At 33.1% G+C, this 17,773-nt stretch overlaps 2 protein-coding genes across 3 annotated transcripts; one reads left to right on the forward strand and one right to left on the reverse strand.

The window, feature by feature from the left end:
- Nucleotides 1-1,921: 1,921 nt before the first annotated feature.
- On the reverse strand, nt 1,922-11,870 carry LOC112055741 (daxx-like protein). 2 transcript variants are annotated; one of them, XR_008252450.1, is made up of 7 exons: nt 11,612-11,870; nt 6,605-7,985; nt 6,251-6,410; nt 5,414-5,676; nt 5,132-5,315; nt 3,697-5,052; nt 1,922-3,240 (listed from the first exon to the last, which is right to left on the reverse strand). XR_008252450.1 is itself a non-coding variant. In XM_024095934.2 (6 exons), exons 1-6 carry the CDS (start codon nt 11,675-11,677, stop codon nt 3,834-3,836), a joined length of 3,273 nt encoding a protein of 1,090 aa, XP_023951702.2. In that variant the 5' UTR covers nt 11,678-11,870; the 3' UTR covers nt 1,922-3,833. The 2 variants fall into 2 exon arrangements, 1 of the variants encoding a protein (XP_023951702.2); XM_024095934.2 differs by having other exon boundaries at nt 1,922-5,052.
- Nucleotides 11,871-12,370: 500 nt separating this feature from the next.
- LOC112055742 (NEDD8-conjugating enzyme Ubc12) lies at nt 12,371-16,211 on the forward strand. The gene is made up of 4 exons (XM_024095935.2): nt 12,371-12,563; nt 12,720-12,853; nt 14,107-14,274; nt 15,993-16,211. Exons 1-4 carry the CDS (start codon nt 12,455-12,457, stop codon nt 16,131-16,133), a joined length of 552 nt encoding a protein of 183 aa, XP_023951703.1. The 5' UTR covers nt 12,371-12,454; the 3' UTR covers nt 16,134-16,211.
- The last annotated feature ends 1,562 nt before the right edge of the window (nt 16,212-17,773 follow it).

Below are 17,773 nucleotides of genomic sequence, written 5' to 3' on the forward strand. Positions count from 1 at the left end.
GGATTTTACTCTGGATTAACACATAGGCTAGGTAAGTACTTTTTATCCCGAAAAATCCATGGTTTCCCGAGATTTGCGAAAACTGATGATTTTAATGATATGAATGCTTGTTACTCTTTCACGCCTCGATTACTTAACCGAATTACCTGAAATTTCCCTCGCCTTAGCTGTAATTTTCAACTTACCCTACTTATATCATAATGTACTACTTCGCTTTTTAGTTTCGTAGGTGTATTTATATTTGGAAGTCGGTTGTATATATTTAAAATTAATCGGTAATCGATTATTATTTTCTATTCGGTATTCTTAACAATATCCAAGTGAGATTAAAACATTGTTTCAGAATCTATAAAAAATGTATTTATTATTGCTATAACTAAACCTATTATTGATATAATAATTACTTAACAAATCCAAGCAGCAAAGCCCAATTTACAACAGAAATTTCCGCAAAATAGGTAGGTATTTATAATATAATGATTTACTTAAATAAACATAAACAAAGAATATTTTTGCTTAGGTACATAAATTATTATTATTAACTATTAGTAGAAAATTCGAAATACGACTGACGAATTACAAAACAACCTTCATTCAATTGTTTAATGGAAGAAAAGTGTTTTAATAGGAATAAGCGCTTTATTCGGTCAACAACAAATACATATTAATAATTAAATTAAAATGAATTAAAACTAAGAATTAACAGTATATTAAATGTATAATTAATCAAATACTTATAAGAATTTAATTTAATTTAAGAGTGTGAAATCATGCTTGCGGGGAAGTAAGGTGCATCAGTCGTCGGTTTTTCTTTCATCGCTACCCCCCTCCCGGTTCATCGGGAGTGTTACGAACGAAATTGCCAAGCTATACTCCTGTGGGTGGCAAGACTTATCCATTGGGCTAAATAAGCTCTTGGGTCATCTGAAGCATGGGTATATCAAAGTTTGGATGTTAAAAAATATGTTTCAAGTATGTTGCCTAAAAACCATCATTAATAAATGATTAATGATTAATAATAGTTTGGACAGATTTTTAGGCAATTTACTCGCTATACGTATATATTATATTTATACGTACTGAATCTACACATGTATAAAGCGAAGGGAGATTTATCACGAAATATCGAAATTTGACGTAAAATTATGGAATTTGGCAGGGAGTTATAGTTAGTAGACGTCAGCTAAGACCGGATTTTGCGACAGGCTTGGATTAAGGTCATCTTATTGAAAAGAAAAATAATTCTTGCACTGTTTTATTTTTAAAAATTTCCGCTAATTAGATACAAAACACTTTTTCATCCATATAACAGATGGGTGAAGGTCGTTTCTAATTCGGATCTTACAGTGGAATTCATAGAAATGTGGGGGCGCCCCCAGGAGATCGTTCACCCGCTGAGTGTCGAATTTTAACTCTATGCGTTTGAGAATTCGACACACAACGCGTGAATGGTCCCCTGGGGGTTCCTCTGCAACGTCTATGAATTTCACATTAAGACTGTAGTACAATAACATATAATTTATTGTTATTCTAAAAAAACTCTAAATAGGTATTTACAATATTTATAGCTTAGGTATTTTTGCATTACTTAATAGGATGAAGTGAATAAATTGTAGTACAAAGTACATATTTTAGTTTATTACTTATTTTGTTGATACGATATCAAAATAAGTTAAATGAACAATCAAATAATAATAATTTAATTTAATTTAATGATCTTATAATTATATAGGTACAGGGTCACTGGAAACCCATAGCGATCTCTTTAAGGGATCAGGGATCATTAGCTATCAAATTGCATTCGGTTATATGAGGCAAAAATCTTTTTAACAAAAAAATTCAACAGACTTCAAAATCACAAAAAACAAACTAAAAAGCGAAAAATAACATCGTAAGTGTTACCTTCTGATAACTTTGAAGGCGGTGCCAGTGACGTATTAATTAAAGCCTAATCATAAATCATAGGCTACCAAACTGTTGTTGGGTAGATCGGGCAAAAATGTACCCATTAATTTTTTTTTTTTTTGACAAATGTATACGCTACTTCAAAGTAGGTTCAATGGTTGTTTTTTGATATTGTTTGTTTAACTAACACCCTAAAACATATGATTAATATAACAAAAACAGGATCCCTACTATCACACCATAAAGGAATCGTTATGTTTCCAGCGACCCTGTAATAATAATAATAATAATAATAATATTCTATGATTGAAATCTAATTCGATGATTGCCTATAGTTGTTTACACGAAACTAATTCACAACTAGGTGGAGGGGAATGAGAATATTGGTTGGAAAATGAAGAAAAATATTATTATGGAAAATTTACATGGATTTTTTAGGTCGACCTCATTCATTGTCGGATTATGATTTCAGTGGCTCTTTTAAGGAACAAACAATCTAAAAATTAACTAAAAATCAAAATTCATAATAACAAATATTGGGCACCTTAATATTGCCCCTTGGACACTCAAAAGTCTAGCAGTAAGAGGGTGAATTTGTTTTTTTTATAAAAAGAGAGGAGAAATAGATAATGGGAGATTATTATGGATAGGTACTATTTACACAACTCAAAATTGATATTAAAGAAAGACAAATTGTGATGATATTTCTTTTATACACAAACTAGAAATCAAAAAAACCGTGGAAACCAGGCACTTTTCCGGGATTAAAAGTACCCTAAGTTTCATTTATCTCTTTGAAAATTCATCAAAAACGATTTAGCTATTTAGCAGTGAAAAGAAGTTCTTACATTAATATGGATGTAATTTTTACATTAACATGTAATTACGTAGAGATTCGTCGGGCATTTAATACCATGAATTTTCCACAATTTAAAAAAAAACAAAGTACTTTCAAATTCATAGTGTTAAAATACTGCAATACATGAAATTTCCTCTTATTTATTATATATATTTTACAAAGATCATTTCTTATAATGAAATCAAAGCACATGTCCCAAAATGGGCCTTTAATATGGCCTAATTTTGGCCACTATAATTAATTAATAATTAATATTGGCCTCTCTAGAAGTGCAGCAAGTTCTATATTAGAACGAGTATCCAAAGCTGCTCTACCTAGTAGAATCTTACCAAATTTGGATAGGTAGGGAGAACAACACGAGCAGAGAAGGAGGGTGTTGATCGATCGTCAAGGAATTCCTTAAGCCCACATCCAGTAGTCACAAGTCCTGGACTTTGCTTGATGTTCTACTCTCTACCACGCGATGGTCCCGGCACCTGCACGGTGAATCAATGGAATGCTAAGATATTCGTCTCTCTAGAAAATAACCTTCTCCGTATTATGGTCATAAACCGTGCCAAGTTTCATTTGAATTCATTCAGTAGTTTCAGCGTGATGCCCGAATGACAAAAAAAGACGGACAGACAGACAAAAAAAATATTTTAAGCTTCAGTATCGATTATATAATGCACCTTAGCATAGATTTTCAAAATATCTTCAATGCACAAAATTCGTATTATAAGTATAGACTCTAGATGGCGCTAGTAGTACTCTGTGCCTCGGTGACATTTGGTGTTACCAAATTTTATTTTATAAGTAAAATCTAAAACCAGTTTTATTATAAGTATAGATATAGATTAAGAAAAAATGCGGGTTCCAAAAATGTTTTTACTTTCGGTTTTAAGCCCTATATTTTATTTTCTTTTAAGATAAAAATAATTTGTTCTGCTTACTTGACACTCGGAATAAAGGCCCAGCATCCATACAAAATTGGGGCATGTCCTTTCTTTTAACACAATGTAGTTAATTCTGATTTAATCAGTTTATATTGAAGCAATATTTATATTACGTAAGATGTTAGTTTTTAACGTTAAATTTCCATATGAATTTCACAATTACTAGTCTCAGTTGTGGTTAACGATTCAATAATTGCTTTTTCTATTGATATCATTTTAGTTTGTGTATTACATTCATCTACATCTTTAGTTGCCACAATTTTATCATTTGATTCATTAATGTTCACAGTTTCACTCGTAGCATCTTTGACTACCTTATCTGTAATATCACTTTCTTCGGAATTAGGACTGTCTGCGATTATCTCTACTGGATTATTAATTTCGGGCACACTACTACCGTTATTGGATAAATTTGATGTTTCTACTGTAATCCCAACGACTATATTTTCAGTAATAGATATATTGTCATCTGTAAAATTTATACATGTCTCCTCTATTTCTACATTTTCTAATTTATCTTTGACTTCCTCATCAGATAAGCTAATAAAAATATTCTCGTCCGTCTCTTTTATCGTAGTGTTATCTTTTATTTGTGCTTCTTTATTGGTGTCTTCTACACCAGTTGAAGAATATTCCATTTCAATATCAGCAGTTATCTCTTTATTTGAAGAATTTGCCTCATTATTATCAGACGATCCATCAATAATCTCTGATTCAGAATAGCTGGAATTTTCAATACTTATAACATCACAATATTTGTAATTATCAACCTCACTTCCAGAGTCTAGTGTATCGGAGATCGCTATCGGTGTATCGGAATCTGAACTCTCAAATGATGAAGAGTTAACTTCACTTCCTGAATGTAATTTTTGCAATAGATGTAACTCGTCTATATCAGACTCAACATTATAAGTATCACTGTCACTATTTTCATTCTTGTTATTGTATTTACCAGCAACACTCTCATTTTCTTTATCTTGAACATTTGCAGTCTCATGAGGTGTTCTTGATTCGACGACTGTTGCATCATTAGATGTTTCTGGTATTGTTTCTACATTATCAACAGCTTTTACTGAGGCTTTGTCATCAGATTTTTCATTTTCAGTTTGATGATTGTTTTCATTTTGGTCGGTTTCCATACAGTCTTTCTTCGCTTCGTTTTCTTTGACAGCATCCTTCTTATTTTTTTCCTTTAGAAGACTTTTAAGTTTTTGCTTCCTCTTTTGTTTGTTTTCCAATGAATTATCATTTCCAACGTCATCATCTTCTTCACTTTCTAATGCTGTTTCTTCTGCTTCTTTATCACCAATTTCTTCAGCTTCAAGTTTTAACGAATTTTGTCGCTCCACATATCTAAAATTAAAATTAAAAGGTTTAAAGTAGGCATAACCAAAACTTAAACGAAACTTTGACAATACGTCTTTCAACTTACTTATTAAACAGTTCTGTTTCTTTTCTAGCTGCTATACTTTTGTTTTCCTCTAATTTCTTTTTTAAATCAAGGTTATCTTCAGCGGGATCCGCCTCCGCAGTAATTCTTGAAGCTGCTATTCGCCATTCATTTTCTTGACGACGTCTCTGAAGTTTTTTACCACATCTAGTAAATAAATCGCGAGCTGAAAGACAAATGAACCACTTTATTCAAAAGCAAAAAAAACGCATTTCAGGTGCAATGGTTAGATTATTTTTATGGAAACTTAATAGACTGTTTTACCTTCCTCCATTACATCGATATCAGTCCATCCCAATTTATTTTCTTCATTAGCGTCTTTTACACAACGCAATACATCGTGAAAGTCAGGAAAAGGTAATGGCGTCCCTATAGGAACTTTCCTATTAATTAATTTTTCTAGCTTTTTCGCGGGACCCGTTGGTCGTCCAGGTCTTGCTTCTATGCAAATGCGAGGTTCAGATGGCATTTTTGTATTGGTGAGTTGGCACAACTTGGCGTGAACACGGACTAGTCGTTCTTTATACCTGAAACGTATTTTTACATATGTAATAAGAAACACATACAAGATTGGCAAATACAGACACACTGACGTCCAAGACTGTACATTAAAAAATTTGTTTAAATAACAAAAATGGCATTGAAAATATCAAATATGTTGCAAAAAAATAATATTTTTAGTTAACATGTTTGTGAAAATATTCAACAATATACTCATACAATAAATTGACACATTCTTCGAAAAATCACTCATTTTGCGAGAATTGACCAGAATTCTATCCAGAATGGGTTAAAGGGAATGGTTTTCGTGATATTTAAAAAAACTGTATATAAAGGACCAATTAAATATAAAATGATGCAAAAATTTAAAAATTCACTCCTATTGAATTGAATTGTTTTATGTCATGTCATTTTATGTATATTTCATATTTATTTTTAATTTTTTCACGATAATTGGTAAGTAATACGGTGAGTATCGTTGAAATGAAGTCGCAGGCATCCTCTAGTCATTACTAAAGAAAAAACTAAGCAGTTTAACCCACACTATAAGAAAAATTATCACTTCAAAATTGAGCACTTAATTTTATTTTGTTATATTACCTTTCTGTCAGCAAATAAACGGAATCCTCTTCATCATCAAAGTCTACTTCTAATTCTTCAAGTTTTTGTATAGCCCTATGGAGCTTTTTAGTTGTTTTTTCCAATTTCCGAATCTGCCTCGTTTTCTTATGGTCGTACTGAGATTGTGCACTGGGTGATTCTAAAAACAATAGGAATAATGTCATAAAGAAAATTGTGGTGCCTCAATTTGCAAAAAAAAATTTATTACAAAGTAGACCAGGTGCCAGGTAACACTTAAATAAGTAGTAGGACTAATGAAAGATAAAAATTAAAAACAAAACAGCTAATGAAACATAAAAACATACACAACAAACAAATTATTTCATGGCTTACCTTTTTCAGTGACTACAGTGGCTACATTTGAAACTAACGGTTTTTTCATCTTCCTCTGTAAATTCAATTCGTCTACAATATCTTTTATATATAAATACATTTTTTCAGGTGAAGCTTTCATTGAATCTATTTTACTAGAAACCATATCAATGAATTCTTCAGATTCTACATAGTCTTTGGTGCATTGCCTGTAATAAGCTTTGATTTTTTTTTCTACAATTTTTTTCATATCATCAGTATTTTCCAGTTGGAAGCACATGTCTATAAACTTCAGATAAGTCGGATGGAATTCACTATGTTCTGAACTATTTTCTTTGGTTTGTTCAATATCTTTAGTTTCAGAAACATTTACTTTTTCAACATCTGTTACACACAAAGGAGATTTTTCTGTTTCTTCAATAAGTTTAGGAGATATAGTTTTACTGTTATCATCATTTACAATAACAGGCTTCTCGAAGTCAATTTCAATTTCAACTTGGCGTTTGTCATTGACTTTATTTGACTCTTTAGGATAATCTAGCTTCTTTTTACTTTGTTTTTCTTGAATAGAGTCACCTATTTCACTATCACTATCATTATCATTAGCAGCTTTAGTGTGAGGTTTCAAAGGACTATCTTCAATTACAATAGGCAGTTCTTTACCTATATCTGGGTGTGGCGAATGTACAGGCTTCAGGGGACTATCTTCTATGGTGATTTCAACATATTTTGGAGTATCTGGTTCCTTATTATTTATTTCTTCCATAGAAGGTTTTACACTATCAACTTCCATACTTGCTTCCTTGGTTGCTTTTTCTTTTTCTATAGATTTTTGTTTTTTTATTTGATCTTCAGGCGTCAAGTACCAATGAGGACTAGTTATAGTTTCTGATGTATCATCATCATCTAATTCAACAGTTAACAACTCTCCAGACAGTTTTCTTTTTGGAACAATTATCCTACGTTTTTTAAGCATACCAGATGCACCAGCTTTCTGTGCAGTCCTATTTATAACATCTGCATTATGTAATAATGGTGTGACAGTAACAGATGGAGGCAAGCTACTCAATACCTTTTTATTTTGTAAGTTCACAATGTTCTTGTTTTGAGGCACTTTTTTTACAACTAACTGTGGTTTATTTAAATGTTTAGCAAGAGTTAAAGGGTTTATTGATAACTTATTTTGAACATGTGGAGCACTTACTATTTTAATATTATTTGTAACACTTTTATTATTAGGTTTCCTTGTATTGATATTCTTCTTCACTGGTATTGATATCATTTTATTTTGAGTAGGGTTTACTTTACCAATAACATTAGATACTACAATAGGTTTAGGTTTTATAGTAACACCAGGTAGTTTCGATGGTATACAGACCATAGCATTTGGCTTATATTTTCTCTGAAAGTAAACATGTCACATATTAAATTAAACTACTAGTACAAATAGTGTACCGATACAGATGTGTAGTGGGTCTAAGCTCTATACTCCCTCTCCTATAAGTAACATGGGTTAAGTAATTATTGGCTGATAATGATGATTGCTAATACAAAGATAAAGGGAATTAGAATGGCATAGTATAGAATAGTAGAATAGTAGTATAGAAGAGTAGGCATAGGCATATAGAATCTGCATACTAAAGCACTAATAGAGTACAGAGTAGTTTTCTTTGTCTGTACTCAATTAAACGAACTTTATATTTAACCCTAAAAAGATGGGAAAATAGCCTTACTAAGAAAGACAGTTAAGAATAAACCCTACATGGCAATAACATTTTTTTGGGGGTTTTTTTGGTCTATTATCGCACCCACTCCTAATACAGTCTTTCCCGACTAATTGGAGGGGAATGGGAAAATTGGTCATATTTAAAAAGATTTATGGCAAATATTCTTTTTAAAAAAAATAACATATGAACTGCCAAGACACAAAATGCAATACACAGATCTAAATATCTGTAGACCTAACAATCCTCTAGGAAAGTTTTCGTGAGCTCAACTTACTACTCATCATCAACTTATAAAGAAATCACCTCCAGGCCCGGATGCCTTATATAGTGTACAAAAAATGTGTATCTGTTTTTAAAACATTTTCTTTCATTTAATAAGATCTGCTTAAGACAGCTTATATCAGCAGCATTTGGAAAAGCAGTTTTTTACTCATTGAAAAGACGCTAGACTAATAGCTCTCACTAATACAATTTCTAAAATCTTTTCAGTTTCAGTATTTCGGATCTGGGACTCTATCAGTGTCCAAAGAATAACCACAATTGCTGAAGCAGTGCCTTTTAAATTTCTTGCTCGAAAGATTGACTACAGAGGACGTAGACTATCCTTTATCTTGTTTATGATATTGGTAAAACCCCTTCTAGCAAAATTAGGTGTTTTAGAAAAGTTTTTGTTTGGCCTGGCACACATGGCTGACCCCTCAACTTTATTTAGGGCTTAGTGTATTCAACAATTTTAATGACTTTTTAAATTTCTGGTAGATATGACAGTAGGTCTTAAAGTCCCTATTTTTGATCACTTTTCGTTTTTATGAAGACGATTGTAGACTTCAGCTTATTTATATACTCACATGTAACATGTAAAAGTTGTGTGAAGAGATAAAATGTTTTTATCTATAGTCAGATCGGGTAGGTATTTTAAACAATGTAAATAAACAAAAACATATGATTCAGGGGTGCTCAACATTTTACTAAAGCATTATTCACGAATATTGTCATGAAATAAAACTTCCTTTGATAGACATTTTTTTTTATATTTTATGTTCCTATAAACTGTTATTTATCGAACAGATAATGTTTCACTTATATTTAGGGTTCCGTGGTCAATAAAGAACCCTTATAGTTTTGTTTTTTTATTATGTATAAGCAAGCACCGCTTAGCTGTACGCTAGATTGTAAGCTATGAGGCAGCCTTTGGTAGAACGCGCTTGCCTAGAAGATGCCTATTCACTCTTGACTTGAAGATACCCATACCCATGTCCGTCTGTCCTTCTATCTGTAACTCAATTACTAATAGAAAACTGTAGCTTGACTATGAAAATTATGTACGCGATTATAGGCGTAAATTAAAAACTTGACAAGTAGTTTTTACTCGTTTTCTCGTAGTGTGGGTAATTGATAGATATACGTTTTTATGTAGAATTTGATGAGTTTGTTAAGACACTACTTTTCAATTTAGACCTCTATTTGTAAAATATTAAGATTTAAAGTGCTAATTTAATTTCGTACTAAACTAAATAAAATTAAAAACAGTAAACGAACAACAAATAACAATAATAAACAATAACAACGAAACGAGAACAAAACGAAATAACAAAAATTATAAGGGAAGAAAATACGCACAACAAACTGGATTTAGTTAACGAATACTGTGAAGTAGGAGTATTAGTCACAGACAAAAAATAAAGTAGTGTTCTGTGCTGTGAAGTGTGAACTGTCAAATCTCAAATCTTCTTTCACTTAATACAAAATCAAAAAATTAATCATAGTTTAAGGTAATTCTGCAATAAATGAAAATATTTTATTCACATTATAATAAAAGAAAACATCATTTGAATTACAACTTCTTTCTTCTTTTGATATGATAATACGATAATACGATTTATAAAATTAATTAAAGCTCTTATTTAATTTTATAAATGCATATTAATACCCATAAAACTCAATCTTTGTTTTTCAAAATGGTTTGTGACTCATGTCTGCTTGGGGTATTTAAGGTTCTTTTTATGTCGTTTGTGTTGTATTTCTGCAAACTCTATTTAATTAACATAGAGGAATTAGACATGGAAATGCATCGCACCCAAATGCAGCAACAAAATTGTCTGTCGTTTTTAGAGTGGACGAGGTAAATCACACACATCGAAAAAATTCAACAAGAATAAATAATAATTATAATCTGTACACAGAATATTCAATTAATGGATCTTTGTTGTTTTGCTGTTCGTTTGTTCGTTCGTTAGAAGAATAGAATCGATTTTTCTTTTATATATTGTTTTAATTTATTATTAATTATAATTATGTTTTTGACGACCTCCGTGGCGCAGTGGTATGCGCGGTGGATTTACAAGACGGAGGTCTTGGGTTGGATTCCCGGCTGGGCCGATTGAGGTTTTCTTAATTGGTTCAGGTCTGGCTGGTAGAAGGCTTCGACCGCGAAGGCGTACCGACAAGCGATTTAGCGTTCCGGTACGATGTCGTGTAGAAACTGAAAGGGGTGTGGATTTTCATCCTCCTCCTAACAAGTTAGCCCGCTTCGATCTTAGATTGCATCATCAGTTACTGACTGAACATCAGTTACTGAGTGAGACTGAAATCAAGGGCTACCATGTAAAGAATAACAAAAATAAAATAGAAATATTTTCAAATTAAACGTCACGTCATCTTTTAGTGAATTAGAAGTTGTTGACCGTTTTTCATGCCATTGACTGACTGACTACTTACTACACAAACCGGAATTATTAGGGAGCTTTTTAGACGACGAAAACGATTACAACAATGAAACATCGATACAATCGATAACGCGTTAGATCGTTGGTTGTTTGACAGAGAGGTAACGTCTTGCGGGGCAGGTCTTTCTATAATTGGTCCGTGATAATTAATTTGTTGTATGTGAATCCGGACTCAAAAGGGCTAGAACCCAGAGCCGTAAAGCTTATTATTAAAAATAAAATGTATGTGAATCGAAACGAAAAGTGTCGCTTAAAAGAACCTTTTTGAGTAGTATTATTGTTGTGTAAAAAACCTAAAGTTGTGGACTATAAGCTCATGTCCAAGCTTGTATATGTCAAGCTATTCAGGTTAAATGACAGAAATTTAGGCTGGACTAGGTTTCCAGCCTAAATTTCTGTCTGTCTGTCTGAGCCATTCTATTGTGAAGACCCTAAGTAGAGCAGCTTATGTTACGCCAAAACGCTACAAATTTTAAAGACTAACAACATCTTATTCATTGAAGTAATACATATCATGTAGGTTATTCAGTTTATATTAAGTCATATTCCAGTAAATTATCAGAATAATTTAATACCTTTATAGGAACAGGCTCAGCTTCATCTTCTGAGGAACCCAGTTCTATCACATCTTCACTTGCCATTTTACACTTTTCCCTTTATGGTTTAAACCTACATACAAATATAGGTATTTATTCTGCCTTCGGTGTAATATTTATTAGTTCTCTCACAATAGCTATACATTAGGTTTCTCAGTATTCAAGTTAAAATAAAAGTTAAAACATAGAAAACTTCGAAGCCGTATTATTTTACCGTATTTGAAACCATAGATTAAAAATGTCAAATCAGTCAAATTAAATCAAACGCCAAAAACACGAAGAGCAACTGCACAACTTCAAGCTCAGACTAATTAGATAAAGACCTGCCCCGCAAGACATTATTTTTCTGTCAAAGTATATGATCAACGATCTTATGCGATTATAAACACTGTCTCTAAAGAATCGATGTTTCATAGTTTACCATCGTGTCCGTCGGTTAAAAACCTCCGTAAAAATATCTTTTTGTGTAGTTATATGGTGTAAAAAACGAACAAAAACTGCTAGTTTAGTATAAGATATGTATGAAATCTAAGCTCGTTTTCCTTAGAAAATGGCAGAAAATTTTGTTCATGAATTTGGGTGCGATACTAGTCCTTATATATTTAGTCTAAGACTTCAAGCAATGGTGAGTCTGTCTCCTAGGCTCGAGTCAAAAAGTTTGATCCCCAACCCCACAGTCGGGAGTTATTTAAAAAAAGACAAATAAATACTATTACTCTGGGGCCCTGTCTGTCTCTGTATCTAATAATCTGTGGTCAAAATCAAAATAAATCTTCTGTCTGTCGCTAATCAATTTGTAATTTCTTCTATCGAATTAGGACAATGATTAAACTTTTTTCCCTAAAACAACAAAAAAAAGATGAGGAAGGTTCAGGTAGAGCAGGTGGTTCACAAAAAAAGGCATCAGCAGCACAATTGCGGATTACAAAAGGTAATGGAAAATGAAAAATTACCAAAAAATCAACCCTTACAATCCGTAAAAGTTAGTCATTGTACAGTTTTCTTAAAAACGATAACTATTTTGTTAAAATAACAGATTTTTTTGTATTTGAATTTGTGTATAAAGATTTTATATTACTTCTTCCAGATTTAAATGAACTGAATCTTCCAAAAACGTGTAGCACAGAGTTCCCAGATCCAGATGATTTACTTAATTTTAAACTGATCATATGCCCTGATGAAGGTTTTTATAAAGGAGGAAGATTTGTATTTAGTTTTAAGGTATAATGTTGAATATCTAAATAACTAAACTTAAGTATACAAAAACATTAATTTAGAATTATCAAAATAGTAATAAAATGTGGCAAATATTTGCCTCCTTTTTGTAATACATTTCTATAAGAAAACTAAAACTTATTGAAAGTGACAGCTTACTTTAACCACTTGATATTATGATACTATCATACAATACTGCTGTACCGAGTAAAATCATCATCATCATTAGCAACCCATATTCGGCTCACTCTTGAGCAACAGTATCCTCTCAGAATGAGAGGAATTAGGCCAATAGTCCTCTACGCTGGCCATAAACGGATTGCCAGACTTCACACGTCTGGATAATAAAGAAAATTCTCAGGAATGTAGGTGTCTTCACATGTGATGTTTAATTTCTTAACATGCACATAACTAAAAAGTTGGAAGTGCATGCCCCGGACCCAATTCGAACCTACTCCCTCCAAGTCACAGGCAGATGTAATATTCACTGGGCTATCACAGCTCTTCCACTGTGCTATTATGACCAGGTAAAATAACAAGTCTGTTTTAACCCAACTGCCAAGGAATCAAAATATTTTGCATGTTTGTAAATCTTTCAACAACTGGATGGATGTCACCATAGTGTAGCCATTTTGTAGGTGTGAAATTCAGTTTGTTACAACTCCCACAGACAGCATGGTTTTTTAGGTAAAAAGCCAATTGCTCAATGATCTCAATCTTCAAAGTCACCTTAAAATCAGTTCAGCTTTTTTTATTGTAAGTTAGTCCTTGACTACAATCTGACCTGATGGTAAGTCATGATGCAATCAAACATTGAAGCGGGCTATTTTGTTAGGAGGAAGATGAATATACACACCCCTTATGGTTTCTACACGACATCATACCGGAAAATTAAATTGATGGGCAGTACATCTTTGCCAGTAGGGTGGTAACTAACCACGGCCAAAGTCTCCCACCAGCCAGACCTGGACCATTAAAAAAAACCTCAATTGGCCCAGCCAGGGATCAAATCCAGGACGTCTGTCTTGTAAATCCTTGTGACTCCTATATATCGTCAGTCCACCCAGTGGGGGGTCAACCAACAATGTGCTTTCTGTTATGAGACTGCCATTTCAGCATCTTACAACCTTTTCGAACTATGTGCCCCACCTATTGCCACTTCAGCTTCGCGACACTTAGTTGCTGATCAATTACTGCTTTTTTATTTTACAAAAACCTAAAATTTGACAAAGAAAAATTAATAATTTGTAATATTTTAGGTAGGTCCAAACTATCCTCACGAGCCACCTAAAGTCAAATGTGAAACGGCTGTGTACCACCCTAATATAGACTTGGAAGGCAATGTTTGTCTAAATATACTACGGGAAGACTGGAAACCAGTGCTCACAGTCAACTCTATAGTTTATGGATTGCAGTATTTATTCTTGGTTAGTATTCATCATTATCTTTTTTATTATACAGTCAAAGCTCCTTATTTTTGGGGCATATGTTTTGTAAATGTAAATACAAAAAAGGTGAATATGGTTTGGTATTTTCTAAGGGATATAGGGGATAAATATTCTTGGGTGATGAAATAAAAAACATAAAAAATCAATTAATTAAAATTATGGAACATTAGGATCCCATACAGTGGCAGATTTACCCTAAGGGCCAGGCCTTAGCCTATACTTAGAGCGGCTAGATGAAAAATAACTAAATTTCACCTATTACGATAATTTAAAATTTTGTCACTTTTTTTTTACCTGACTTCGGCAAAGCCAAAATGAAGGGTAATAATCTTGGCAATTTATGTATGTATATATGTATGTATGTGTGTATATATGCACGTAAGTTCCATCGTAGCGCCTAAAACACTGAACCGATTTTAATGAATGAGGTGTCAAAAGATTCATAACAATGTCCTCAATGACAGGCTGTATAGATTTAATCAAAATTTTATAATGAAGGAATGTAAATCTCATATTATTACTTCAAAAAAAATTAAACTGAAATAATCATCACATGTTAGGTATCAAAGAAAGCTAGTGTGACTGATTGTGAAACAGAAAAGTGTTAAATAACCCTATGAGACGGGTCTAAAAAGAACAAAAGAGGAAAATCTTTCAGTTAAAAAACGAAATTCATAGGTCCAAAAGTGGTCGCACCTACTGTATCCCAACTGTGATAATGCCAGGAATACCACGGCTCTACCTTGGCCATTTTAGTGCCTATGCATTTCTTGATGTCTATCAGAAATATTTTAGATAGCATTCGAGTAATCCATAGGGCGGTCAGGACTACAAATCTGTCACTGATCGCATATCTAAAACAATGGTATGTTATCACCGCGTAGCAACGACTTGCGTTACGGACGGCTTCAGTGCGCTCGTGGCGTTCGAGGTGTCCACATCTCTTGTTGTGTAATTCTTTATGGGTTACTTGGGATAGGCGGCGAGAGTGACTTGAGTGGAAAAGGGGAGCGTTTGTTAACAGTCAAAGGATCCTTTAACCCTACACACATCGTTCACAAGTGCGTGACTCCACTCAAGGTCATTCTCTGCCATTCTAGGGTCTTATTTTGGTTACAGTTTGATTTGTTAATTAAGAGCGCACAGCGCGTCGGTACGATATGGATAAAATTCGAAGCGCAAGCGAGACGCCGAATTATGACTTTCACGTGAGTGAAAAGCACGGAGCGATTGACGCGCGACGCAAATTTTTTGACATGAGCGCCAAAACCATTTTTACCTAATTGCAAGTAAATTAAACAACACAACGAAAAACAAAATGGCCATGTTCAAGATATATACCTACTTTTCTATACAAAACAAAAATGTAAGAAAATAAGTTTGCTTTTCCTGAGATTGAAAGCAAAATGTGAGCAAAACATGTATTTTTCAAAAAATAAACTATCCAGAAAAGTTTAACAAATTGTGTATTTTGAATAGTCATAACGAAGCTAACACTTTGAAATATCATTTACCCAAATATCAGGCTCCTAACGTTTCCAGAATCTGAGATCCAGAACCATTTGTAACCACCAAATTACATATTGCACACTCTTAAGTTGTCCTGACAAGTGTTGTGAATCATAATTTGTTCGACTTTAGTTTTCTTATATTTGTAATCACTTTTGAGTCCTATAATAGGTATTAATTAATTCCAGGAACCAAACCCCGAAGACCCGTTAAACAAAGAAGCGGCAGACGAGCTCCAGAGCAACCGACGACTGTTTGAACAGCACGTCCAGAGAGCGATGCGCGGCGGGTACGTCGGGTCCTCATACTTCGAACGGTGCCTCAAATGATCACACGCTACTGTAAATTAATTCACGCGATTCTATATAAATAAATAATAAATCTCAATTCATTTTATATACTAAAAATTGGTGCTTTTGATTGAACTTTCTTGATGATTCTAATCTTATAAAGAACATATTTTAAGGAGGTAAAAATAGGCTAGTTAACTCTTTTTTTTTAAATGGTTTTAAATTGTTCATTATCGTTCTACTAGATTGAAAAAATTTTATCATATTTTTCTGACAATGAAAATTTTAATTTTTAAATATTTTTAGACTACACGAGCCAAAACGCCTTCTACACGTACCAAAACGCCTTTCGGCGTATAATGTAGTCTATATTTTAAATGTTTCATGACGTTACCTTAACAAATCCTATACAAACGGAGCACTTTGACGACCTCCGTGGCGCAGTGGTATGCGCGGTGGATTTACAAGACGGAGGTCCTGGGTTCGATCCCCGGCTGGGCAGATTGAGATTTTCTTAATTTTTCCAGGTCTGGCTGGTGGGAGGCTTTGGCCATGGCTAGTTACCGCCAAGCGATTTAGCGTTCCGGTACGGTGCCGTGTAGAAACCGAAAGGGGTGTGGATTTTCATCCTCCTCCTAACAAGTTAGCCTGATTCCATCTTAGACTGCATCATCACTTACCATTAGGTGAGATTGTAGTCAAGGGCTAACTTATAAAGAAAAAAGATTCTAACGTTTTAGAGATCAAATATTTTAAGGAGATAAAAATAGGCTTGTTGACACTTTTTTTTTTAAATAGTTTTAAATTGTTCATTATCGTTATTGATTGAAAAAAATTATCATATTTTTCTGACACATGATTAAATGAAAATTTTAATTATGTCCCAAAAATAGAATTATTTATTTTCAATCTAGTAGGACGGTAATGAACTCAGACCAATTATTTTATAGGACCTGCGTCGCTAAACGTTACTTTTCTGTCAAAATATATGATCAACGATCTAATGTGATTATAGAAACTGTCTCTATAGTGTTGATGTTAAATAGTTGTAATCGTGTTCGTCGGTTAAAGAGCTCCGTAAAAATATCTTTTTGAGTAATTGAATTGTGTAAAAAACGAGAAAAAACTTCTAGTTTAGTATAAGATTTATACCAAATCTAAGCTCGTTTTCTTCAGAAAATGACAGAAAATTTTGTTCGTGACTATGAGTGCGATACAGGTCCTTCTATAATTGGTCTGAGGTAATGAACAATTAAAGACCCTTTTAAAAAAAGTGTCAACTAGCCTATTGCAGCGAAGCTGTCAGCTTCCAACTTCTTTCATGTGTTGTGGTACCAATAATTGTTGGGACATCCAATCTCATAAGATGAATATTATTCAGAATATACATATTTAGAACATTAATTGGTAAGAACAAGTACTTAACTAGCTGACCCTGGGACTCTGTTCTTCTGGTACTTTTTTTAAATGTTCATAAATAGTTCTATCTTTATATATATTTATCCTTCTACTAGATTACATGGAAATTTTAGTTTTTAAATATGTTTTTGACAATAAAAGCCAAAACGCCTGTCGGCCATGACGGTCTATATTTCAACTGTTGCATGTCGCCACACACTTGATGTACTAAACATCAAGTGTGTTAGTGACGTCACAAAATGGATGACAGCGTTTTTGAC

This window comes from Bicyclus anynana, chromosome 4 (genome assembly GCF_947172395.1).
Source record: "Bicyclus anynana chromosome 4, ilBicAnyn1.1, whole genome shotgun sequence".
Lineage (NCBI taxonomy): Eukaryota > Metazoa > Arthropoda > Insecta > Lepidoptera > Nymphalidae > Bicyclus > Bicyclus anynana.

What these genes read in the sequence shown, in the direction of transcription:
- LOC112055741 (XM_024095934.2), bottom strand. Translation starts at nt 11,677, where the DNA reads ATGGCAAGTGAAGATGTGATAGAACTGGGTTCCTCAGAAGATGAAGCT. An exon ending in CACTGTAGTCACTGAAAAAG is followed by an intron (nt 6,411 to 6,604) that starts GTAAGCCATGAA and finishes TATTGTTTTTAG; the next exon opens with AATCACCCAGTGCACAATCT. An exon ending in GTTTATTTGCTGACAGAAAG is followed by an intron (nt 5,677 to 6,250) that starts GTAATATAACAA and finishes AATACGTTTCAG; the next exon opens with GTATAAAGAACGACTAGTCC.
- LOC112055742 (XM_024095935.2), top strand. Translation starts at nt 12,455, where the DNA reads ATGATTAAACTTTTTTCCCTAAAACAACAAAAAAAAGATGAGGAAGGT. An exon ending in ACAATTGCGGATTACAAAAG is followed by an intron (nt 12,564 to 12,719) that starts GTAATGGAAAAT and finishes TACTTCTTCCAG; the next exon opens with ATTTAAATGAACTGAATCTT. An exon ending in GATTGCAGTATTTATTCTTG is followed by an intron (nt 14,275 to 15,992) that starts GTTAGTATTCAT and finishes AATTAATTCCAG; the next exon opens with GAACCAAACCCCGAAGACCC.